The 27,785-nt window shown below is 40.0% G+C and overlaps 1 protein-coding gene across 1 annotated transcript in view; it reads right to left on the minus strand.

The window, feature by feature from the left end:
- LOC308377169 (deoxynucleoside triphosphate triphosphohydrolase SAMHD1-like) overlaps positions 1 to 25,757 on the minus strand; it is a gene marked incomplete at both ends in the record, with an annotated part of 46,539 nt that extends 20,782 nt beyond the window's left edge. Inside the window, 16 exons of the mRNA XM_080853753.1 lie at positions 2,637 to 2,774; positions 5,110 to 5,214; positions 5,314 to 5,400; positions 7,564 to 7,709; positions 7,864 to 7,979; positions 8,279 to 8,370; positions 10,338 to 10,446; positions 10,670 to 10,764; positions 10,906 to 11,031; positions 13,387 to 13,463; positions 13,602 to 13,717; positions 13,996 to 14,156; positions 14,425 to 14,497; positions 14,662 to 14,728; positions 25,281 to 25,396; positions 25,732 to 25,757. Of these exons, the coding sequence (XP_080709879.1) occupies positions 2,637 to 2,774; positions 5,110 to 5,214; positions 5,314 to 5,400; positions 7,564 to 7,709; positions 7,864 to 7,979; positions 8,279 to 8,370; positions 10,338 to 10,446; positions 10,670 to 10,764; positions 10,906 to 11,031; positions 13,387 to 13,463; positions 13,602 to 13,717; positions 13,996 to 14,156; positions 14,425 to 14,497; positions 14,662 to 14,728; positions 25,281 to 25,396; positions 25,732 to 25,757 (1,650 nt within the window). The remainder of the gene's footprint in view (positions 1 to 2,636; positions 2,775 to 5,109; positions 5,215 to 5,313; positions 5,401 to 7,563; positions 7,710 to 7,863; positions 7,980 to 8,278; positions 8,371 to 10,337; positions 10,447 to 10,669; positions 10,765 to 10,905; positions 11,032 to 13,386; positions 13,464 to 13,601; positions 13,718 to 13,995; positions 14,157 to 14,424; positions 14,498 to 14,661; positions 14,729 to 25,280; positions 25,397 to 25,731) is intronic.
- Between the last annotated feature and the right edge of the window lie 2,028 nt (positions 25,758 to 27,785).

Genomic DNA, 27,785 nt, shown 5'->3' on the forward strand with positions numbered 1-27,785 from the left:
GATCACTCTTTTCCCATGGATACAAACTTCAAATTGTTTTTATATTTCATCATATCCTGATTGTTTTTTTTTATTCCTGAAAGTGAACCATCACTGGCAGCTAAAACAGGATAGTCAGCAGCTTTGATGTCAACTCACTTCCTGACAAGAAAGTAGAGTACTGCTAGCAACACAGGTCATCGTTCAAAATACAAAAGCCCACACTGCAATTGAAGGGCAGGCAGCTGTCATTATCACAGACAAATGAAAACCACGCGGACCAGGAAAGGAAGGTTACACATGTAGGTTATATTAAGGTTTAGCATGCTGTATTGTATATTTATCTTGTATATTAAGTAGGGTTATTACATAATTATCTGCATAGGTTATTATATGTTAAACACGTGTAAATTATGTTTAGAGTACTTGTACAGAGTGTATGTCATGTAATGTTATACTATATTAGGTTATGGTAGGTTTTTGTGCGGTGCCTTGTCCTAAGAATTTCAGTGCCCAGTCTGACCCTGTGTCGTTCTGTTCATCTGGCAATAAAAGATTTGTAACTTGTAACCACCAAACGTGATCTCACACCAAAACCCTTTCCTGTTACGTTACCTACAGAGTGACCGCTGTCCAGGACAAAAGAAACCTGTTAAATCCACAAACTGCCATAGACTAGAGGACTAAACGACAGCAGTATGCAAAACATCAACTTTAAAACTACATTTTAAAAATAAAGAGTAAAACACACTGTGTGGTGTTTGGTTTGTTGACACACACACACACACACACACACACACACACACACACACACACACACACACACACACACACACACACACAGATATATGGATGGTTAGGTAAATCTGTGGTATGAGCCTAAACTAAGCTAAATTAACCTCACATGTTAAGCACCCCTATTCTCATATGCCAAGTATGAGAGCTTCAAAGCACTCGGAAAGAGAGGAGAAATTTGTAAAATAAATATACATTCAATGTCCAGAACATGTTAAGTTTACATACGACAGTCCAAAACAAACCAAAGGCTGATTGCAAGAGTAACATTTGGTCTTTGTAATATATGCACCAAATGAACGTAACAGTGTTTGTAGTTGAAGCTGAAGGAAATTAAAAAATCCACACTTCTAGACTAAAAGGTGCTTTACCAGTTTGTTTTCAACCAGCTACTTTAATTTCCCCACACCAAGACATAAGCCCCTCAGAAGTATATTGGTAAGACTAAAGAGTTATGAAATAAATAAAAAGCATAAGGAAATCAACAAAAATAAAAGCTTGATGTGGACAAGAAAACAAGCTTCATACTCTACTATAAATATAAGATGCCAAGAGCAGTTCTGGGGACAAGGAGGACAGAGCTGTCGGAGGACCCAGCCATTGGAGTTCTCATGTAGAGGCTCTGCCATCTCCACCCTAGTAAATGCACTTTGCTGCTCCCTTGTGGTCAAACTGAGTAGCAGTCCTCCTGAACACAACAGCGATGTTGATGCCCTCCCTTTTTCTCTATGAGACCTCCCTCTAGTCCTAGAAAATAAGGATGTTCTATGGTGTGCTGTGTTGTCCTGCCGTGGCTGGATGACTGCTGCCCTTAGCTTCTTCATCATCATCCTCGTCATCCTCCTCCTCCTCCTCCTCCGCCTCCTCCTCATCATCATCATCACCATCATCATTATCACCATCCTGAACATGACACCGGAGAAAGACACAGAACATTAGTTTCCTCCACTAAACCTAAGTTGGATTACCAGTCCCTGCAGGATGCCTATGTAAGTCACTTTGGGTTAAAGCGTTTGCTAAATACCGGACCTTTACCATTACTTAAGATGACGGAATTTCACAAGTTAGTGATTGTGGAATTTCACAAGTTAGTGACCCCCCACTCAAAATATCAGTTCATTAGATTCATGATTGAGTTTGACAAGTATCGATAAGGGTCAAGACAATTTATTCGGGTAAAAACTGTCAGCATATCCAGTTCTGCAAGTGGCCACCCAGCCTACTGTCAGTGCACAACATTGCTCTCAACAAGGGAGTAATGGAGCCAAATGCCTTTACATCACATCAGATCATAACTGAGAAAAACAGAATGGACAAGAGTGGATGGGGTGAGTTCAGAGTGTGAGGTGTTGCGCTGGGGAGAGGGAAGGTGGAGCAACAAAGAGAAACTAAGCACTGTAAAAATATTTGTACACATGCACACAAACATCCTTTGCTCAAACCCTGCTACAACATCCTCCGCTCCACCTTCCCTCTCCCCAGCGCACCGCCTCACACTCTGAACTCACCCCATCCGCTCTTGTCCATTCAGTTTTTCTCAGTTATGATCTGATGTGATGGCATTTGTCTGTGTGTGTGTGTGTGCGTGTGTGTGTGTGTGTGTGGGACAGATGTGTGGGACTCTTGGGACAGATGTTGCTGCACCTGAGGTTTGGAGGAGAGAAAAAAATACTGGAGGAAGCACTTCAAGGTGTGGGGTTAAGGGCAGAAGATGCATTATGGAGAGTTAAATTCATGAACGTCTGCATGCGTCTGTGTGTGTCTGCGTGTGTCTGCGTGTGTCTGCGTGTGTCTGCGTGTGTCCGAGTTTGTCTGGGTATATCTGGGTATATCTGTGTGTGTCTGTGTGTGTCTGGCTGCACCTGAGGCTTGGTGAAGTTGTTGTCCATGCACCATTTCTCAAAGTACTTCTTGGCGGCCTCCAGACTGCGCTCGTCCGTTCGCTTGCAGTACACGCGGATCAGCTTTTCCTCAAAGTTCACAGGCAGCAGCTTGGACACCTGTCAGGGCCGTCGGCACGGCAACACAACAGACATCTTAACATTCCATGACAGAAGAGACACTTGAAGAAACAGAAGTGACCGTTTCCTCATGCTTTAGGGACGAAAACACATGGTTCGGAATACACAGACACAGACACAGACACAGACACAGACACACACACACACACACACACACACACACACACACACACACACACACACACCCACACACACACACACACACAAACACACACACACACACACACACACACTGTAGTGTATATATACGTATATACAGTGTATATATATATATATACTGTACATATATATATATATATATATATATATATATATATATATATATATAGACACAGACAGATAGATAGGCAGATAGACAGACAGACAGGCAGACAGACAGACAAAGAGACAGACAGACACACACACACACACACACACACACACACACACACACACACACACACACACACACACAAACACAAACACACACACACACTGTAGTGTATATATACGTATATACAGTATATGGGCCATTCTACCGAATTGGTGCAAAGTCAGGTCGGAAATATTTTGATTTTTTTTATGTTTTATTCCCAAAACTTTGTCCGTATGTATATTGTACCATATCTAAAGTACACTTATCTAGTAAAAGAACAGTCAATTTTTATATTGTATTTTCAGAATGTGTTGGAATGTTTTTCCTCTTCCAAAAATTGTCACTACCGAAACATCACATTTACTATAGTAAAAAAGTATTATTATTGACCTGTTCAGATTGTGTTTCCTTCCCTTCTCTGAAGAGTATTTTTACAAATATTTCTTGAAGGTTTTCACAATGAAATCCATAAAAATGAATTTTTTACCAAATTTTCAAGTTCAATTTATACAATTCATCAAAATCTAAGTGCAATATTTCTTTGTAAAATGCAAAATACTGATCATATTGATTCCAGAGTTGTTGATTGATGAAATTGAACATACATTAATCCAATCAGTATCATAACATTTTAGTTGATTACTCAATATACTTAATTTTTTACAAAACATCCTGTGTTTCGGTAGTGCTGCACTGTTTCGGTAGTGACATCCAGTGTTTCGGTAGTGACTGCACTGTTGGATGGATGTTCATTTCTCTCCCAAAATCTTCCAAAAGGTGCTCTGGGCCACCCTTTAGTCCGCACAACACATTTATTTAAAAAATTATCGGATTGAACTACTTACCATTTCATTTTGTCACTACTGAAATCATCAGGTCACTACCATATGTTTCGGTAGTGACTGTTTCGGTAGTGACAATTCTAGCTAATTTTAAGCATAAATAAAGAATTCTAACAAGCACACTGCATGCAAAGACATCTTTGAAGAGGTGAACACACATACAAACATAAGATTTTCCATGAAACCCCAAAAGGTTTAGTTAATTGAAGAAAACATGCGTTTCGGTAGTGACAATTCTTAAGGTTACACGTCGATTTTCAGACTTTGGAACACATTTATATAAAAACTATGGGATTTAGCTACTTACCATTCAACCATGAGGGTCAGAGATGCAGTGTCACTGCATGGTCAAAAATGCAGAGTCGTGGCTAAAACACAGGCTCAGCCAATGGACTAAAACTCTTGTGTTTCGGTAGTGACATGAAAACTAGGGACATGATTTTTTGAGTATAGAAAATTGATTTAAAAATTAAACCCACAATAAATCTAAATATTCCAAGTTCTGTTTCAACCCAATCATAAAGATCTTTGAAATTAAATCATTGAAAAAAATCTAAAAAAATTGAAAAGTGTTATTTAAAGGCATTGAAATTTAGATGTCAGGGTTGGGGACAGCTACTTCCCAATAGAAAGTACCCTATAAATGATGATTTTGTATATATTTAGCTTATCACTATCTCATGTAATGCATTGGGTTTATATAGACCATAACATTTTCTAATTAAATATCTATGCCTAAATACCTAATTGTTTTGTAAATAGTTTTTATTGTTGAGGGACTGCATATTACACGAATTCGGTAGAATGGCCCATATATATATATACTTTACGTATATATATATATATATATATATATATATATAGACACAGACAGATAGATATGCAGATAGACAGACAGACAGGCAGACAGACAGACAAAGAGACAAACAGACACACACACACACACACACACACACACACACACACACACACACACACACACACACACACACACACACACACACAGACAGACACACACAGACTGTTCTCACATTAAGAAGAATATTTAGAGAAGAAATCTGTGTATATCACAAGGCGCAATGAAATAATTTTTTTTCAGTTTAGAATAGAAAGGCACCTGATGCCTTTTGAACTTGAAGGCCTTGGTTGGGTCGTTTTTGCGGTAGAAGTGGACGTTGTTGATGGGGTCCTTGTCCTTCATGCCGTAGTCAAAGGAGATGACCTGCAGGAGCAAAAGCAGCAGGTTTAAGTTAAAAGCACACCGCCGGCTCAGAGTGACTCCTAAGAGGAAAGTGCCCAGAGGGCTGGAGTGTTTGCTTACAATGACAACGAAGTCCTCGCTCTGCAAGACCACATCTTCACCACTGGGTCTGGACATGGCTACGTCTTCAGCCAACTCCAGCTCATCCTGAGAAGTCCACACACACACGAACACACACACACATACACACACACACACACACACACACACACACACACACACACACACACACACACACAGCATTCAGAAGATGTTTTCAACATTTTCCAGTATGTGCACTATATGGACAAAGGTATTCGGAAGCCTGACCATTACATCAACAGGGACTGTAATAACATTGTACTCAAATATATCTATATATGTATTAACTCCTGTTGTAACTATTTCTTGTCCATCTGGATAGTAAAACTCACTCATTCCTGCATAGTCTTCACAGCTCCTCCATTTCATATTCTGTAAATATTTATTTTTTAATACATTTTATACTATGTTTTTCTTATGTTCTGTAGTACTTATTATGTTTTACGTTTATTGTCTGCACCAATATGCCAAAGCAAATTCCTGGTAGGCACAAACTTACTTGGCAATAAACAATTCTGATTCTGATTTTTTTTATACAACAAAATGATCAACGTCATTGCTGAAATAGAACTGAATTGGGAAAGAGAACTAGCGAGATGATCACAGAAGCCTGTAAGAGATATGGCACAAGTCTTTGTGAAGGAGTTGCTTCTCATCAAGTTGATTAAATCAAAATCAAGATTAAATCAATGTGATATAAGGTAGTAGGACACAGTGTGCCTTCTACTCTATGCAAAACATTGATGGTATTTTGGCTGGGTGTGGGTAGGACTCAGTGTGCAGATTCAGTCTACGCTGCCTCTAGTTGTGAGGTTATTTCCCTGAACGTCTAAAAGCATTTCCTGGCATTAGACTCATCTCGTCCTTATCACCTCCTGCCATTCATTTGGCGCTTCTCTGGCTGGGTTTGGTGGGGTTCTTATCCCCCTCTCTGATCACATCCATGCCTCTATGTCTGCCCTTAATGCCCTGATAAGCCATACTCGGGTCTGCCAGCTCCACTGCTAGTGACTAGCGACAGGCACAGTGTAGCTTGACATGTCTTCACTCCCCACAAGACAAGAATGGGGTTTATGCCTGTACAGGTGGGTGCTCTGAATCTATTGTGTCTCACTCAGAATACCAATGAACAAGTCCAACTAATGTGATCACATTTATATCTAGGGCTCCACAAATCAGCCTAGGGATAAATTGAAGGTGGAGAGACCATTTTCAGCAAAGGCTTACTCGCAGCCATCTTAGCAGGTAATGAGTACATATCCAAGTGCTTGCATTCAAGTTTGCATATTTCATAAGTGGTATCATTTAGGCGTTCTCTTTATCATCCTTACTCTTATGTGCAATGGCTTCGAACTTCCCATTAATCATCAGAGCGATTTGCTCATAGTCGTGGACATTAGATTATTTTATTAGAATGTTCTGTGCTGCCTAACTGGGTATGGTGTAACACCCTAAACTGTGACAATAACTGAAACAAGAGAGAGAGAGAGAAAGAAAGAGAGAGAGCTCAGTACATGTCCACTCTCTGTCACCGAAGACTGTATGATCATGAGGTAGATGGGTGTAGTGTGAACCCGATGATCTATTAAAGTGCAAATGGTGATGGTCTGCAAACAAGAACATTCTCAAATCAAGGTCTAGTTGCGATAGAGTCTTAACCGGCACCTCTTGTTTGAAGGCTTTGAAGTGTACGTTTGGTGTGACAGCTAATAAGGTAGCGAGTACATATTCAACGTGCTTGCATTCATGTTTGCATATTTTGTAAGTGTTATCTGTCAGGATCCTGCTCTGTTTCCCTTTTGTGTTTCCTGATTCCTGACATGTGCTTTCTCCTGTTTGTTTATGTTGTCATGTGCTTGTTGTGTTTGTCATGTGCCCTCTGCCACTTCCTGGTTTTTACACTCACCTGTTCCCAATCTTCACCCTGTTTGTTTCACCCAGTGGTTCCTCTGTTTGTCTTGTTTATTCCCCTTGTTTAGGTCACCTGTGTCCTGTTGTCTAGTTCCCCCTTTGTTGTTTAAGTTCATGCTGTCCTTTGTTCCGTTTAGGTTCGTCATTTTTGTATGGGAAGAGAATCTGTATTGTCTAGCTGTGTGCTATAGCGTGTTCTTTTTCTTCCGTTTTTTGCGTGTTTTTTGCTTTTTGGATCTTTTCTGCGTTTAACCTTTTTGGAGACAGTGGTGTCGTCAGGAGGGAAAGACAGATACAGCTGTGAGTGTGTGTTCTTACCTGGGACCTGACCACCTGAGGTTCGGGGCTGATCTCACCCACAAACTTATAGAGATGACGGCAAATGATGTTCTGGAGGATCTCCTGAGCTTCCTTTATCTCCTTAAACTTAATGGGTGAGTAGAGGATCTCCTGAAAGATATGGTCTGATACACACACACACACTCACAGAAAGTTAAGACTTCCTCAGGACAGCAAAGGGAAACTAAGTACTGTATATTTGTACACATGCACACTCAAACGTGTTGACCTCAAGAAAACCCTAGTGCCTAACAGGTTGCCCGTGGGCTGCCATCTTACCTGTGAGTTTAGTGTAGGCCTCCATGTCTTCTATGGCTTCGGAGGGAGATAACATCTTCCCTCCTGCGCCCTCAATCTTAATGTAGGGGTCTGCCTTCACCAGGGCCTCTGTAATCCTGACCAAAGGATGCAACACACAAATACTGAGATTAGAAGACAAGGCAACATATCAATGATGTGTTTCCAGTCACACTATTTGCTAAAAACAGCACAACAATACTGTAGCAGAAGAAATACAATAACAAACAAATACAAATACTGGGCAAAACTGTTGTCGTCTCAACCTTTGGATGAATGCACTTGGCTAAATGCCTGTTTGAAATAAATCATCTTCCTAATCAGTGATTTGATATGGTATGATCACATGGCGTGTGTGGCAGTGTTTTTCTCTGACGGCCGCCCTTAAAGCACTTACATGGTTTCAATGATTTTGCAGACCTTGTGCTGGTATGCACTGCGATGAAGGCTGTACCTGGTGTGGAAAAAGTCATACAGGTTCCATACCTCCTGCACAAGAACAGTACAGTATGCAGATTAATACAAATACCAACAGGAATTCAATCATGACCAACCAACTTTTGCGTTGCTAGGGCTAGGGCTGACTGTGTCACTTATAAAGCCATGCTACATCATATAGCAATTCATGGGTTCCAAAGACGTCACTTCCGAAAAGCCTGCCGCCATATTTGTGCCCGATTTACATGCCACTTTTTAAGTTAACTAGTGTTTTGTATTGTAAGCATTTTCCTGTCAAAGGGAGCTAAAAAATGTGTTCAGAAACCTCTGTTTGCCTTTTGGCTTCACCTTTACAAAGAGTGCTAGAGACCTATGGACTCACGTTAGCATCAGCATAAAGTTGATACAGAGCCGACATTTGTCAATCGTACTGCTTTATCCTTCCCTTTTTCTGCACTACCTGAGCTGCTTAGATCACTGAGGACTGACGTTCTAACATACCTCTTAAGCTACTATTGAGTCTGTATAACTGTAAATTCGATGATTAATGGCATTTTTGTTTTCATTATAAAAGAGATGATGGGAATATGCATTAAAATAACGTATATTAACCTAAATAAGAACTATTCCTTTACTGCATTGTGTAGTATAACCAACTCGTGTTTTTATCCATTATACTTGCGCATTCTGTAGATGGCCTAATGCTGAGAAACATGAATATATATATATATATATATATATATATATATATATATACTGCATATATACTGTATGTCTATGGGCGCTGCGACCGTTTCTGACACAAACATGGCGGCGCTAAAGCATGGTGACGTCACATGGTACCAATGAATAGAGGGTTAAGGCGCTCACATGCTTGTCCGATCGTGCTCTCCGATCTCACGAGGCACGCCCTAAAACGCCCTCCTTGAAGTGGGGCCACACCTTTGAGCACCTCGGAGAGCCATCCGAGGGTGTCGGATGGCCTCTGGAGCATCGCTTGAATTTTCTCACTATCCGATCCGAGCTGTCCGACACCCCTGGCTAAAATGACGTTTCCTGTTTCGTTCCCTATATGACAGCACCTCCGTTTTTAAAAAATCGCTGAGAGATCGCTGGGAACCTGGGGCTGGAGGTCCAGGAGTGCATTAGGAGTTGGAGGAAGATCAGGGACAAGTTTGTAAAAATGAAAAAAACTATGAAGGGCACCAGCGGCGATGCAGGAGGAAAACCGCGGCTCCCTTCTTCCTTGCTCCATCGTGGCTCTCGCCGCATATAAAGCATAGGGAGACGTCGTCTAATTACAGCAATAATAAAAACATTTCTTGGTTTTCGAACAGCCTCTTTGTGTTTGAGTTAGCAGAGCATGCAGTGTAAATTATTAAATTGTAAAGAACCTGAATTGTAGACGTAAAAAAGCAGAACTGTTTGTGTGGTATAATACTAGAAAATATTCGACAATAACCGCGAGCTTGGTCATTGTCGTTAGTAATTCATTTCACAACAACAGCCTCTGATCATTAACTAAAAATACACGGGATAAAAACAAACAATTTCTTATTTGATAGTTTGTTGTTGATGATGTAATGGCCTTGTAACATCATAATAAAGCGTTGGTAATCTCCACAGCCCCTCGTAGAACCATGCAGGTAGAGGTGAGTCGTACAATCATCAGATTAGAAAGGGCGTGTCTCTCGTGAAGTCGTACGAGGTGAATTGGATAACCATGCAAATGCCTTTAGTCAGTACACAGAGTCAATGTGTTATTGATACAGACTAGCTGTTTGAGGACTGCCTAAACAAAACAAAGGTTTTGTAAAACCAACTTCTAACTAAAGATTTGCTCTTGAATTATATTGACTAAAGAAACTGCACACCGGTAGATTCAGAAATTGAAGCTTCCAGAAATCAACATTTGGTCTGATACCCCACACATATGTTTGGCAACTAGAATTTATGCAAGCCTATCTGATCTGCTGTCCAGTGGCATCTAATTGACAACAGGAAATGAGACCAGGAACCTTTTCTCTGATGCAAATGTGCTTCTTCCCCTTGACCTCACACACACGGGAAAACCTCAGGATGCGCTGGTAATCAAAGCTGTTCTGGATGCCAAGGTGGTAACAGTCCCTGTGAGCAGGCACACACAGGTCATATATTCAGTCAATTGCAGCACTAGTTCAATGGAGCCATAGATACATAATCTGGGCCAGGGATCCCCAAAGAGAAGATAAAAAAATGTTTTGAGCTACAGACAGAGATACTTTATAACTTTATGACTAAGAAGCAAAATGGATTTTTATCTTTAAAAGCACAGATTAGAATACAATGACTGCCTAACAGGCTGCCGAACCTCGCAAAGTAGTCCCACTTGTCCACATCGATGCCATTCATTTTGTTGGCCACAATCTCATACAGGAAGGACTTCTCCTCAGGCCTGCCTGCCCCCTGACACGCACACACACACACGCACACACCCACACACGCACACACCCACACACACAAATTGGATTTCTTGAACACACTACTATTTCTCCCCCCTTTGTTATCTTCCCTCCTCTTTCGGACAGGGTTGCCATATTAACTCACAGGGTTGATCAGGTCCTTAATGAAATCAAGGTCATCGGGGAGGGTCAGGCCATGTTCCTGCATCACCGCCTCCAGTTTATTCTCCTTCACCAGGTGGTCAAACATCTGCAGAGAGGCCTCCTCATGCTGCAGAGGGCACACACACACACATGTTTTTATTCACATGTACGTACCCAAACACACACAGCCACATACAGTTACATTTAATGACCGTATAAGTGTGCTTATCTTTCCAGGTGCCTTCACCAGAGGTGGTGATAAAACATAGTTAATCAACTGACCCCTTACCCTGTAGATTTCTGTGTCAGACGTGCATGGCACCCTCTCCTTAACGATTGGAGAAGGACCCAGACCAGTACTTTACTTTTATTTCAACGTGTCAAACATTGGCAGTGCTTTTGCAGGTATTTTCTGCTTACATTCAAAGAGGAGTCCTAAAGTCACATGTGTTGCAAAGGGCCTCATGTCAGGTGAAAACTGCAAACAGTTTGTAACACTTTTCACCAGGCGTTCTACATAGCCTAAACAGCATCTAAACTCAGTTCTCACGTATTCTGAACCTAACTGTTTACTTAAGATCTGTGCAAACATGTTGTTGCCAAGGAGACTGCCTTCATGAACATACCAATAGCCATAGGCCAGAGAACACCTGCTCCCATCACATTACATTTACTCATCTAGCAGCTGGGTGGGGACCTTATAGTACTGGATTATCAGTGTGTGTGCACGTTGTGTGTGTGTGTGTGTGCGCGCGTGTGTGTGTCCTAGCAAGGAAACATACAGCCGCGGAAAAAATTAAGAGACCACTTCAAAATTATCAGTTTCTCTGGTTTTACTATTTATTGGTATGTGTTAAACTAAAATGTACATTTTTGTTTTATTCTATAACCTACTGGCAACATTCCTACCAAATTTCAAATAAAAATATTGTCATTTAGATAATTTATTTGCAGAAAAATGACAATTGGTCAAAATAGCAAAAAAGATGCAGTGTCTTCAGATCTCGAATAATGCAAAGAAAACAAGCTCATATTCATTTTTAAACTACACAATATTAATGCTTTAACTTAGGAAGAGTTCAGAAATCAATATTTGGTGGAATAACCTTGATTTAAAATCACAACTTTCATGTGTCTTGGCATGCTCTCCACCAGTCTTTCACATTGCCGTTGGGTGACTTTATGCTACTCCTGGCGCAAGAATTCAAGCAGCTCGGCTTCTTTTCATGGCTTGTGACCATCCATCTTCCTCTTGATCACATTTCAGAGGTTTTTTATGGGATTCAGGTCTCGAAATTGGGCTGGCCATGACAGGTCCCTGATCTGGTGGTACTCCATCCACACCTTTACTGGCCTGGCTGTGTGGCATGGAGCATTGCCCTGCTGGAAAAAACACTTCTCAGAGTTGGGGAACATTGTCAGAGCAAAAGGAAGCAAGTTTTTCTTCCGGGACAACGTTGTACTTTGCCTGGCTGAGGTTTGTAAAAGACCATAAGGATTGAAAAAGCGGACTGGAGGGTCTTCTAAGTTCGTCTTCTCTGATGAGTCCAATTTCACAGTAGGTGCAAGACTCTGTGGCTTGTAGGCCTCTCCAGGTCTCCGTCTAACCATCAGACGACCATGTGTTGGGCAAAGCTGAAAATTGGACTCAGAGAAGATGAACTTAGAAGATGACCCTCCAGTCCGCTTTTTCAATCCTTATGGTCTTTTACAAACCTCAGCCAGGCAAAGTACAACGTTGTCCCGGAAGAAAAACTTGCTTCCTTTTGCTCTGACAATGTTCCCCAACTCTGAGAAGTGTTTTTTCCAGCAGGGCAATGCTCCATGCCACACAGCCAGGCCAGTAAAGGTGTGGATGGAGTACCACCAGATCAGGGACCTGTCATGGCCAGCCCAATTTCGAGACCTGAATCCCATAAAAAACCTCTGAAATGTGATCAAGAGGAAGATGGATGGTCACAAGCCATGAAAAGAAGCCGAGCTGCTTGAATTCTTGCGCCAGGAGTAGCATAAAGTCACCCAACGGCAATGTGAAAGACTGGTGGAGAGCATGCCAAGACACATGAAAGTTGTGATTTTAAATCAAGGTTATTCCACCAAATATTGATTTCTGAACTCTTCCTAAGTTAAAGCATTAATATTGTGTAGTTTAAAAATTAATATGAGCTTGTTTTCTTTGCATTATTCGAGATCTGAAGACACTGCATCTTTTTTGCAATTTTGACCAATTGTCATTTTTCTGCAAATAAATTATCTAAATGACAATATTTTTATTTGAAATTTGGTAGGAATGTTGCCAGTAGGTTATAGAATAAAACAAAAATGTACATTTTAGTTTAACACATACCAATAAATAGTAAAACCAGAGAAACTGATAATTTTGAAGTGGTCTCTTAATTTTTTCCGCGGCTGTATGACCTTGGTGTTGTCAGCAATTTGTTCTAATCAGATGAAGGAAGACCTCCTGGATGTATTCACCTACCTTCCACTTGGCCTCGCGCTTCGGGAGAACTTTGGGGATGAACATTCCGTCGTACATGTGAGAGAACGGCCCATGTCCTGTAAACACGTTTTAAAAACATAAACAGATATTTTCAGGGTAAATAGCACATGGATGTCCGTTGCACTGTCTGCGGAAACTAAATATCAGTGAAAGAAAGATTGTATCCTAGCAGTGGTACACGGAAGCACACTTACCCAAGTCGTGGCACAGGCCTGCAATCTGCACACACAGGATATCCCTCTTGGTTATGAGCAGCTCAGGTTGCCGTTCATTCAGGGCTTGGACCAGCTGACCAGCCAGATACCCGACCCTGTAGGATGCATACACAATGTCATATCTCCACGGAAGAAAGTCCACTCTCAAAATATACAACAAGAGCATTTTATCCTCTCTCTCTCTCTCTCTCTCTCTCTCTCTGGCTCTCTCTCTCTCTCTGGCTCTCTGTCTTTCAAACACACACTGCACAGAGTGTTCCAAATGGAACACGAGGTAGGTCAAGAGACCATGCTTTTCACTTTAGACTTCCTTATTTTTCTCCCTTTGCTTTTGATCTTTCACACACACACACACACACCCACACACACACACCCGATAGAGTGCTCGAAGCGGTTGTGGGATGCCCCTGGGAACACCAGGTAGGTCCCACCCAGCTGCTTGATGTGGCGAAGCCTCTGGAACTGAGGAGTGTCTATGATGCGCACCAGGAGGGGGTGCATCTCAATGTGGCCGTGGATGGGGTCGTTGAAGACCTGGAGAGAGAGTCAGAGAGAAAGAGAGAGAAATAAATCTACATGCCACTAAAAGTACAACCCACTGAGAGTCAGTAGAAGAGAGAAAGAGAGAGAGTCATAAAAAGAGAGTGTTGACATTTGATTGATTGATTAATTGATTTATTTAAGCCTGGGAAAACATTTGGAATGTAACATTTAGTACAGTGTTACTCATGGTTTTAATTGGTGGCTTGCATTGCAGGTAATAATTATATAGCAACAAAGCCAATAAGATGTCCCCACATACCTTCATAGGCACGTATGGGATGTGCCATAGTTTCTGCAGGCTGCGGAGAATCTGCGAGCGTTGCTCCAGAGGCCTAAAAGAGGAACAAGTAACACAGTGACAAAAGCTTCCACCCAGTCCCTTTCATCTCAATCCAACCCACTCTGTCGCAGTCTAGATGTGGACATCTAGTCAAGAGTAATCTGTTCTAGTCTAGTCTGTAAAAAGCACCCTATGTTCGATTCCACCCATACTCACTCAATTCCCATCTTCTTCAGATGCCCCTCTTTGAGGTGGCGCAACCACAGCCCTGTGATCTGATATTCTGCAGAGAAACAATGTGGGCACATTGTGAGAAATTAGTATACCAAGTTTGATAGGTATGACTGAGCATTTCATATGTTTTGACAAAATATTTGGGGCCAGTGCCAGCAGCAAGAAAATTGAATGACACATAAGGCACATGAGTTTGAGCTCTGAAGCTGATGAATTAGACTAAGTCATAGCCCAACATGATCTCATCAGAGCAGGTTGAGAGACAAAGAGAGAGAAAAAGAGAAAGAAAGAGAAAGTAGAGTATGAGTTGAGAGTATGACAGTTTTCGCTGAAGACTTCCCCTGAAATCTACACCAAGTCCACAGTGTGAAAACACCAGCTGAGAAAGTACATAATGCTGCCTGGATGTTGTTGTGTCTCTGAGTATTCCCCAAGATTCAGTTATATCCACCAGTCATTCCCAAGGCAATCACACAGCCAGGGACGTGCACAGGAGTGTGCTAAGGTTGCTTGGGCAACTGCCCGTGTGCCCTCCTCGAGTAAAAGTGCCCCTCCGAGGGAAAAAAATAAATGATATATTTTTTTTCATAGTTCATTTTAATAGTTTAATAGTACATTTAAAAAAACTGCTTTAACGTTGTCAGAGAAGGTGAGTTTTAAGTTGTAGAATTGTATAATAAACGAACAATCATCATCATGTTTTATGAAATGAATTAAAACCTTCATAAATCGAGCCTCAGTTTGCCACGTTTAGCCTAAATAATCAGATGGCTAGTTTGCCTACCAGACAACCAGCCCTTTATCACATGCTAATGTTTTGGTAGGAAAACTAAGCTACATGTCTGCTGATTGTCAGTTCATAACATTTCGTTTTAACAATAAGAATAAATGATGGAAATAATGCATCACATAAATTATTTCATTCAAAATGGTTACATTTCGAAATCCTATCACTATTTTGGGTGTTGTTGTGAGAGTGTAGAGTGCAGAATGGTACGCCAAGCTTAAAATCTCGCTTTTACGTCGCTTTGAATAAAAGCATCTGCTAAATGACTTAATGTAATGTAAAATTGTTAAATGTATTGAATATTTTCAATGTTCTTTTAGGTAGATTTGTTGGTGTATCAGGTGTCTTTCGCACTGGTACTGAATCGCAAACCTTTGTGTTTCGTGTCACATGTATCCATAAAGTCAATATTAGCCTATCGCTCATTACACTTTCATGCTACTGGGAATTTTTTTTTTCATTGTCCCGCTGCAATTAATATGCCGACGTAAATCAAAATGTTCGCACTATTTTTCCCAGGTCACATTTTCATCACTGTTGTTGTGTCTCTGATTATTACTCAAGGTGCAATTATCAGTTAGATCCACCGGTCATTCCCAAGGAAATCACACAGCTATGCCGTCACCTAGATTGGTTGGAAGAGGCATTTTCTACAGAATAGCCTACATTTCTATTGTTAGCAATGTAGTAGGCTCACTTTCCATTCAGGCTTCACGGTCTCTTAATTCGAGATCGTGCAACACTCTTTAAGTAACATTAGCCACAGATTCAAGCTGTGGTGACAAAGTTGAAAAAAAAACCCTGACCGATCATGACCAATTCAAGTAGGCTATCTTAACCTATAGACAACCATGAACAGACTTACCTTAGCCTCGTTCAACATTGAAGAGAAATCAAGTAAATTTGGTACAAATGTTTTATGCTTGTAAAACGGAGCGCTCACCCTTAAATATGTTCTCCCATTCTCCAAGTTCCTCTTTACGAAGGTAACAACAAGTGGCTTCAATATCCCAGTGTATGAAATCTTCATCTTGATCCAGACGTGGAACTTTAGGCTCTCGATTTTCTGGGGTTTTGAAGACACCAGTTTTGTTGAATGTACGTTTACCATCCATGACTTAATCAGTTCAGGCGCTGTATTGAGAGACCGACAGGTTTATATAAGGCAGAGCCAGAGGCGTAACTATAGGCGGTGCAGCAGGTGCGGTTGCACAGATGTCTATGGACGGGCCCCCCAGTATTACGTCTGACAGGTGTCTAAGACACCTGAGTGAAGCTGGCCCCCGTATCAATCAGAATATCTAAATAGCACTGTTGTTCGTTTGTGCTATGTTTGTGCTGTTTTGTGCCGTAGAAATGATCGTTTGTGCTATTAAGTGTGATTAAATCCCGAGAACTTTGCGCAGTGGCGTAGTGGCCCCAGTGCACGCTATAATGAAGAGCCCTAGTGAACGCTAGTTATGCCTACTATATGAGGTGCGAACACACAGAATTAGCCGTAGCTATATATATTATATCAATAATGTGCGTATCATTTTATCATCGATTGTTACTATTTTTCCCCCAAAATAATAAAAACCATGACGGAGATAAGTTTGCCTTTTCAAGGGCATATATCTCATTAGAAACCTTCTTTTATGTTATACCCGTTCATCTTTGAACACAAGCGTATCTGAGAGGCAGCAAAATTAGACATAAACACCTGAGCGAAGCAGCTTGCCCCCTGTACGCAAAGCTGGTCCACTCGTCCACTTTGGGGGGAGGGAGAAAGGAAAAAGGGGAGAGAAAAAAAGAAAAGAAGGGATTTTGTATGGCATAATCCTCCACGACATGTACATCATAAATCATTTTTCAAACCTTAAACTTCTGAATTTATATGAGGGAAGAGGTACCTTGTTCGAGTCCCACCGTTGGCAGAAATTGAGGATTGCATTATTTACTGCAAAGCTCAGTTTTTATTATTGGAAATCACAATTATTTAGCATATTACTTTTTATTAACCTTATATTTGTGAGGTATGGATAATTCTACATTGAATATTTCAATGCATACTATATGCATTTATGAAAGAAGAGCTGACTACAAGGTTCCCGGTTGGAGTCCCACCGTTAGCAGAAATGTAGGTGTGCATTATTTACTGCAAAGTTGATTTTTATTACTGGAAATCACAATTTGTTTGCAAATTACTTTTTATTTACCTTATATTAGTGAGATATTGATATTTCTACATTGCATATTACAATGCAAGTTCATGTACAGTAATGTGTGAGGTACTTTAATTGTTTCACAAAATATTTGTGTTCCAGTTAATACATTTTTGTTGTAACTTTTATTTGACATAACCAATTTAACAATAACATAATATATACAGCCGCGGAAAAAATTAAGAGACCACTTCAAAATTATCAGTTTCTCTGGTTTTACTATTTATTGGTATGTGTTAAAGTAAAATGTACATTTTAGTTTTATTCTATAACCTACTGGCAACATTCCTACCAAATTTCAAATAAAAATATTGTCATTTAGATCATTTATTTGCAGAAAAATGACAATTGGTCAAAATAGCAAAAATGATGCAGTGTCTTCAGATCTCGAATAATGCAAAGAAAACAAGCTCATATTCATTTTTAAACTACACAATACTAATGCTTACACTTAGGAAGAGTTCAGAAATCAATATTTGGTGGAATAACCTTGATTTAAAAATCACAACTTTCATGTGTCTTGGCATGCTCTCCACCAGTCTTTCACATTGCCGTTGGGTGACTTTATGCTACTCCTGGCGCAAGAATTCAAGCAGCTCGGCTTCTTTTCATGGCTTGTGACCATCCATCTTCCTCTTGATCACATTTCAGAGGTTTTTTATGGGATTCAGGTCTCGAAATTGGGCTGGCCATGACAGGGTCCTGATCTGGTGGTACTCCATCCACACCTTTACTGGCCTGGCTGTGTGGCATGGAGCATTGCCCTGCTGGAAAAAACACTTCTCAGAGTTGGGGAACATTGTCAGAGCAAAAGGAAGCAAGTTTTTCTTCCGGGACAACGTTGTACTTTGCCTGGCTGAGGTTTGTAAAAGACCATAAGGATTGAAAAAGCGGACTGGAGGTTCTTCTAAGTTCGTCTTCTCTGATGAGTCCGATTTCACAGTAGGTGCAAGACTCTCTGGCTTGTAGGCCTCTCCAGGTCTCCGTCTAACCATCAGACGACCATGTGTTGGGCAAAGCTGAAAATTGGACTCATCAGAGAAGACGAACTAGAAGACCCTCCAGTCCGCTTTTTTCAATCCTTATGGTCTTTTACAAACCTCAGCCAGGCAAAGTACAACGTTGTCCCGGAAGAAAAACTTGCTTCCTTTAGCTCTGACAATGTTCCCCAACTCTGAGAAGTGTTTTTTCCAGCAGGGCAATGCTCCATGCCACACAGCCAGGCCAGTCAAGGTGTGGATGGAGTACCACCAGATCAGGACCCTGTCATGGCCAGCCCAATTTCGAGACCTGAATCCCATAAAAAACCTCTGAAATGTGATCAAGAGGAAGATGGATGGTCACAAGCCATGAAAAGAAGCCGAGCTGCTTGAACTCTTGCGCCAGGAGTAGCATAAAGTCACCCAACGGCAATGTGAAAGACTGGTGGAGAGCATGCCAAGACACATGAAAGTTGTGATTTTAAATCAAGGTTATTCCACCAAATATTGATTTCTGAACTCTTCCTAAGTGTAAGCATTAGTATTGTGTAGTTTAAAAATGAATATGAGCTTGTTTTCTTTGCATTATTCGAGATCTGAAGACACTGCATCATTTTTGCTATTTTGACCAATTGTCATTTTTCTGCAAATAAATGATCTAAATGACAATATTTTTATTTGAAATTTGGTAGGAATGTTGCCAGTAGGTTATAGAATAAAACTAAAATGTACATTTTACTTCAACACATACCAATAAATAGTAAAACCAGAGAAACTGATAATTTTGAAGTGGTCTCTTAATTTTTTCCGCGGCTGTATATATAATAATAATTGATCATATATAACAGAAAACATTTACCGAACTATATACAGAAAGTGTGAAACAGGGATGGAAAGGGGTATAGGGGCACTAGCAGAGGTGTAAAGTAATGAATTACATTTACTCACATTACCGTAATTGAGTAGTTTTTTTGTGTACTTTGTCATTTTTAAGTAGTTTTTGAAATCGGTAATTTTACTTTTACTTAATAATAGTTTTTCCTCATTCAACTTTGCTTGATGTAAAATAGTTATGCAAATTGTAGGTTAGTGCGTCTTGCGACTGTCACCAGCCAGTTTAGCCCTATTATGTAATAGTTTTCCTCGTTCAACTTTGCTTAATGTAAAATAGTTATGCAAACTATGCGTCCTTTGACTGTCACCAGCCAGTTGGGCACTGTAGTGTATCCTCTCTTCAGGTAATGGTAGCAGATTATAAGCTTCGAAAGTTTGATGAAGCTATCTTAGATACTTTTCTAGTTATAGCAATTTCAAATTGACTAGAAAATGCTGCTAAAAAAGCGTCTGCAAATGCACATAACTTAGTTGCTAAAAACTACTACTACTATAGTCCAAGCAAAGTAGCGTTTTACGACTAATTGTAAAATGATTATTTTTATCATAGTTCATTTCTATAAGGTGTCCAGAACAACATACTGAAAGTACTAAGAAATCCTAGTTGATGACATAGTCTGAGATGTGTGCTAATAATGCAAGGCAACAATACACCCCAAAAATGTCTAGGCTTCTACCATAATAACACTTTACAATACATGGTAGTACCTGCAAGGGGTATGGTGTTTTTGGTGTTTCTACATAGTAAAAGTATACATGAAAAGTTTCTTTTGAAATGAATTTGAATATGCACATGAGCTCCACACTTTGATTATGTCCTAATTTGCATAGGCAAAAACACCATACCCTTGGATGACCTTAATTTCCCTCGGGATCAATAAAGTATCCATCTATCTATCTATCTATCTCCCTACTAAGCCAGGCGGTTTTCAGGATAGAGGCCAGTCTAAAAGCAGCATTGCCATCACAAATTGGCAGTAGGATGATTGGATGAAGATCGGGCCAATGAATTTGTAATAAATATGAATGGTGATCCTGCCCATGCACATCACTTAGTTGCTAAAAACTACTACTACTATAGTCCAAGAAAAGTAGCGTTTTACGACTAATTGTAAAATGATTATTTTTATCATAGTTCATTTCTATAAGGTGTCCAGAACAACATACTGAAAGTCCTAAGAAATCCTAGTTGATGACATAGTCTGAGATGTGTGCTAATAATGCAAGGCAACAATACACCCCAAAAATGTCTAGGCTTCTACTATAATAACACTTTACAATACATGGTAGTACCTGCAAGGGGTATGGTGTTTTTGGTGTTTCTACATAGTAAAAGTATAAATGAAAAGTTTCTTTTGAAATGAATTTGAATATGCACATGAGCTCCACACTTTGAATATGTCCTAATTTGCATAGGCAAAAACACCATACCCTTGGATGACCTTAATTTCCCTCGGGATCAATAAAGTATCCATCTATCTATCTATCTATCTATCTATCTATCTATCTATCTATCTATCTATCTCTCTACCAAGCCAGGCAGTTTTCAGGATAGAGGCCAGTCTAAAAGTAGCATTGCCATCACAAATTGGCAGTAGGATGATTGGATGAAGATCGGGCCAATGAATTTGTAATAAATATGAATGGTGTTCCTGCCTATGCAAATTAGGACATATTCAATATGTGCATATACAAATTAATTTCAAAAGAAACTTGTAATACAAATAAAAGTCGGCACAGCCTGGACTGAAGAAAGAATAATCATGAGTCGAGCCTTTTGCTTTCCGATGCTATTTTTGTCTTTGCCGTTATATTGACTTTGGCCTCGTTTCCCGATAACGACGTATCTTAACGGCCTACGTGGATTTTGGCGACATCATAGACTCATCATTGCCATAAGTGCGGCGTCGGGAAACCGCTCTGCAATATCCCTCTTACGAGCGATTTCAAGTCCTTTTTAGCGTTCGGGAAACTAGGCCCCTATCAGTAGTGCCTAGTGGCTATTTATCAGTAGTGCCTAGTGGCTATGGAATTGGATACTAAAAGTCCTAAGAAATCCTAGTTGAGGACATATGTTTGATTCTCATCAATCTGAGATGTGTGCTTATAATGCCAGGCAACAATTGACTTTGCTCCTATCAAAATGAAACTTTGCACAATGAAAATACCCATGAAATGTAACATTTTGTGTATTACAAGTTTCTTTGAAAATTAATTGTAATTTGCAAATGAGCTATACACTAATCGAATATGCCCAGAATACACCCAAATAGGCTTAATTAATTTTCCTTTACTCCTACCATAATAACACTTTACATGGTAGTACCTGCCAGGGGTATGGTGTTTTTGGTGTTTCTACATAGTAAAAGTATACATGAAAAGTTTATTTTGAAATTAATTTGAATATGCACATGAGCTCCACACTTTGAATATGTCCTAATTTGCATAGGCAAAAACACCATGCCCTTGGCAGGTACTACCAAGCCAGGCAGTTTTCAGGTTATAGGCCAGTCTAAAAGCAGCAGATTATAAGATTTGAAAGTTTGATGGAGCTATCTGAGATACTTTTCTAGTTATAGCAATTTGAAATTGACTAGAAAATGCTGCTAAAAAAGCGTCTGCAAATGCACATAACTTAGTTGCTAAAAACTACTACTACTATAGTCCAAGCAAAGTAGCGTTTTTCGACTAATTGTCAAATGATTATTTTAAGCATAGATCATTTCTATAAGGTGTCCAGAACAACATACTGAAAGTCCTAAGAAATCCTACTTGAGGACATATGTTTGATTCTCATCAATCTGAGATGTGTGCTAATAATGCAAGGCAACAATACACCCCAAAATTGTATAGGCTTCTACCATAATAACACTTTACATGGTAGTACCTGCCAGGGGTATGGTGGTTTGGTGTTTCTACATAGTAAAAGTATACATGAAAAGTTTCTTTTGAAATTAATTTGAATATGCACATGAGCTCCACACTTTGAATATGTCCTAATTTGCATAGGCAAAAACACCAGACACTTGGATGACCTTAATTTCCCTCAGGAAATTTGGATAGGCAAAAACACCATGCCCTTGGCAGGTACTACCAAGCCAGGCAGTTTTCAGGTTAGAGGCCAGTCTGAAAGCAGCAGATTATAAGCTTCGAAAGTTTGATGGAGCTATCTTAGATATTTTTCTCGTTATTGCAATATGAGCTCCACACTTTGAATATGTCCTAATTTGCATAGGCAAAAACACCATACCCTTGGATGACCTTAATTTCCCTCGGGATCAATAAAGTATCCATCTATCTATCTATCTATCTATCTATCTATCTATCTATCTATCTATCTACCAAGCCAGTCAGTTTTCAGGATAGAGGCCAGTCTAAAAGCAGCATTGCCATCACAAATTGGCAGTAGGATGATTGGATGAAGATCGGGCCGATGTATTTGTAATAAATATATGAATGGTGTTCCTGCCTATGCAAATTAGGACATATTCAATATGTGCATAAAAAAGTCGGCACAGCCTGGACTGAAGAAACAATAATCATGAGTCGAGCCTTTTGCTTTCCGATGGTATTTTTGTCTTTGCCGTTATGTTGACTTTATCAGTAGTGCCTAGTGGCTATTTATCAGTAGTGCCTAGTGGCTATGGAAGTGGATACTAAAAGTCCTAAGAAATCCTAGTTGAGGACATATGTTTGATTCTCATCAATCTGAGATGTGTGCTTATAATGCCAGGCAACAATTTCCTTTACTTCTATCAAAATGAAACTTTACACATTGAAAATACCCATGAAATGTAACATTTTGTGTATTACAAGTTTCTTTGCAAATTAATTTTAATATGCAAATGGACTATACACTAATGGATATGCCCAGAATACACCCAAATAGGCAGGTACTACCAAGCCAGGCAGTTTTCAGGTTAGAGGCCAGTCTAAAAGCAGCAGATTCTAAGATTTGAAAGTTTGATGGAGCTATCTTAGATACTTTTCTAGTTATAGCAATTTGAAATTGACTAGAAAATGCTGCTAAAAAAGCGTCTGAAAATGCACATAACTTAGTTGCTAAAAACTACTACTACTATAGTCCAAGCAAAGTAGCGTTTTACGACTAATTGTAAAATGATTATTTTTAGCATAGATCATTTCTACTAGGTGTCCAGAACAACATACTGAAAGTTCTAAGAAATCCTAGTTGAGGACATATGTATGATACTCATCAATCTGAGATGTGTGCTAATAATGCCAGGCAATATACCCCAAAAATGTATAGGCTCCTACCATAATAACACTTTAAATGGTAGTGTCTGCCAGGGGTATGGTGTTTTTTGGTGTTTCTACATAGTAAAAGTATACATGAAAAGTTTATTTTGAAATTAATTTGAATATGGACATGAGCTCCACACTTTGAATATGTCCTAATTTGCATTGCATTTCCATCACAAATTGGCAGTAGGATTGGATGAGGATCGGGCCAATTTTCCTGCCTATGCAAATTAGGACACATTCAAATGAATTACAAAAGGAACTTGTAATACAAAAAAAGTCGGCACAGCCTGGACTGAAGAAAGAATAATCATGAGTCGAGCCTTTTGCTTTCCGATGGTATTTTTGTCTTTGCCGTTATGTTGACTTTATCAATCACAATACATTAGCGCCATCTCACGTAGAGGTGTATAAACAAAAGACAAAAATTCCAAGAAAGTAACGGACTTCACTGCTGGTGTGTAACAGTGGACTTTTTTTTAATTCATCTGAACCACTAATACCCTTACAAATATCTGGGCTCAAAATACAGACATGTAGGTAGGAAGACAACAGAAAGAAAGAGGACAGTAAAATGGTTTAATACAAATATTTTAAAAATAAATGTCAGCATATTTACAGCCTAACACAGAATTATAATATTCTCATTAATGTTTGCCTTGTTAGTCCCTTCAGTTATTAGACTTTGTTCTTTTCAGTCACAACCTTAAACTGCCATTTACTATATACTTGTCATGTTAATAAGGCAAAATATATAGGGGAATTCTACTTTTATGGTAGCAAACAGGTATGTTTGGTCTATTCTCTCCACAGAAACAGATAACTGACTATGACCACTGGAAACATAATGTAGCCTGCTTTTAACTGCATAGAAATTCTAAAAAGAGAGACCAGGGACACTTCTGAATTACCGACAGTACCAAATATAAGGGCACTTCTGGCAACTAATAGATTCATCTGCATATTCACTGATACAGCAGCTAACCATTCTCTTGTAAGTGTGTGATTATAAAAATCTAGTGACCTTACCAATATAATAAAATATCACAGCTATGGATGACCACTTCAGTTCATATCTCACACCCCCTCCCACCACCCTCACAACCCCCAGCAGAGGGCGCTCTCAGACTAGCAGGGATTGTCCAGCACTGCCACCACAGCAGCAGTGTGTTCTAACCTGGGACCTGACCACCTGACATTTGGGGCTGATATGACCCACACACGCCGGCAGATGATGTTCTGGAGGATCTCCCAAGCATCCGAAGAGGATGAGTAGAGGATCTGCAGAAAGATATGGTCCGTCACACACTCATGCACGCACGCACTTACTCACTCACTCACAGGAAATTAAGACTTCCTCAGGACAGCAAAGAGAAACTAAGTACTGTATATTTGTACACATGCACACTCAAACGAGTTCACCTCAAGAAAAACTCAAGTGTCTCACAGATCGCCGGTGGGCCGCCATCTTACCTGTGAGTTTAGTGTAGGCCTCCATGTCATTTATGGCTGTGGAGAGAGTGAACATCTTCCCTCCTGAGCCCTGGATCTGAATGTAGGGGTGTGCCTTTACCAAGGCCTCTGTAATCCTGACCAAATGATGCAACACAAGAATACTGAGATTAGAAGGCAAGGCAACACATTAACGGTGTGTTTCCAGTCACACTATTTGCTAAAAACAGCACAACAACCACACTGTAGCAGAAGAAATACAATTACAAATAAATACAAAATCTGGGCAAAACTGTCAACCTTTGGATGAATGCACTTGGCTAAATGCCTGTTTCAAATAAATCATCTTCCTAATCAGTGATTTGATATGGTATGGTACCCCATCGATAAAATAAAAATATCACAGCTTTGGGTGGACACTTCAGTTAATTTCTCACAACAACTTAGAGCTTAATAGTCCATTTGAGGGTACTCTTCTATGAGGATGTCTGAGCTCATGTCAACAAAATGCACCTTGCCACCTCACACCACCCAGCAGAGGGCGCTCTCAGACTAGCAGGGGATTGTCCAGCACTGCCACCCCCCCCCCCCCCCCCCCCCCATCAGCGTGCTCAGAGCTCTTGGTCCGCAGCAGGTGACCCACACACTCGTTCATCACCATCTCCTTCCCCTGTCTGGAGAAACAACAACATGAAACATGAATACAGTGACTCTCTGGTTCATTATTACTCTAACATGAAACATGAATACAGTGACTCTCTGGTTCATTATTACTCTAACAACATGAAACATGAATACAGTGACTCTCTGGTTCATTATTACTCTAACAACATGAAACATGAATACAGTGACTCTCTGGTTCATTATTACTCTAACATGAAACATGAATACAGTGACTCTCTGGTTCATTATTACTCTAACAACATGAAACATGAATACAGTGACTCTCTGGTTCATTATTACTCTAACATGAAACATGAATACAGTGACTCTCTGGTTCACTTTTACTCTATGACCTGAGGCATAATACTTCCCAATATTCTGTAGTAATTACCTGTGGTAATAACGAAATGACAACATTTACACAATTTGCATATTCCAGACCCATACATTCAAGACATTATTTGATTGGACAGAAGGGTACCGAGACAGCAGTGCAGACCAGAAAGAAAAAAAATACAAAGAAAAACACAAACAAAAAAATCGTAGGATGTAGGCAGTCCTCTCAGAGCTGTCCATCATGCCCTCCAGCACTTGACACATTTCTCGGCCATAGAAGTTGTTCCCTTTTGAATGGATGCATGTCTCTCATCTCCTCCTTCTCTTTGGGGTTTCAGGACATAATGGTCATCCTTGGCCAAAGCCATGGCAACCGTATTGTTTCCTTCTGCACCCTGGAACAGGTTACAAGGGGAAAAGGAGACATTTTAAAATCACCACTTTAGGTGAAATATGTTTTCACAATAGGCAAAGAGCCATTAAAGGATGATGTATCTATCTTTAGATCCATAAGCACCAAAAGTAGCCATTATACCAGAACTTCTTGTTTGGGTGGTAACATTTACAGGTAGACACTTAGGATGACAAGAGATTATTTGTCTATTGTGTTCAGAGTATTTAAATGCAAAAAGATTGCAAAAAGATAATTTGTCTATTGTGTTCAGAGTATTTAAATGCAAAAAGAGATCGGTTTGTCCCCACATGGTTTTCTTCATGAATTGAAGTTTTATTGATGGTTACATTTTTTTGGGAAAAAAAGAAAGAACAAAAGCAAAACACATTGGTATGAGAAACAGACAAGAGGTCCATTCAGTACGAGAGCCTCTGCACACACACACACACACACACACACACACACACACACACACACACACACACACACACAGTGTGTTTATGCACACAGGTCAGCAGGTGGAGAGTTAGCAGAAGATAGCACTCCTCCTCCTCTCTCTCTCTCCCTTTCATACCCCCACTATTCTCATTATTTCCCCTCAAACTAAACCAACAAACAGTCCCTCAACACCGGACACCCCCGCAGCCGCCTGCTCTTAAACACCAGCCTGTGATGATTTGGACAGAAAAAAAGCACACACAAACACACACACACACAGAGGGTTTTTGTGTGTAAGGGGATAAGTGTTCGTAATAAGTTAATAGAAGCCAATAAGCATTTGACTATGAAACAGGCCAATCATGATGGCTTTAGAAAAACATGTTGGGTTTGTCCTCCTCATAGAGAATGACACAGGGACGTGCACAGGGGCATCCACCATTTTGCCAACACAACCATGTTCTCCTGGTTAGAGAGGGGATTTCAGCAGTCAGCAGTAGAGCAAACAGCCTAAATTATACACATTTGACTTGGACATCTGTACAAATCCAATTGCTTACCAGTAGGAAACTTTCCAGGTTCACTTTTTTGGCCACTGCTTAAGCTCCCCATGCTGGAACAGTGCTCAGTGGCAGTAGAGCTCCCTCTAGTAGTGGCCGTCAGGTGTGTGGCCGGATATTTCAACCATAAAAACC

The sequence above is a fragment of the Sprattus sprattus genome, assembly GCF_963457725.1.
Source record: "Sprattus sprattus genome assembly, chromosome: 16".
Lineage (NCBI taxonomy): Eukaryota > Metazoa > Chordata > Actinopteri > Clupeiformes > Clupeidae > Sprattus > Sprattus sprattus.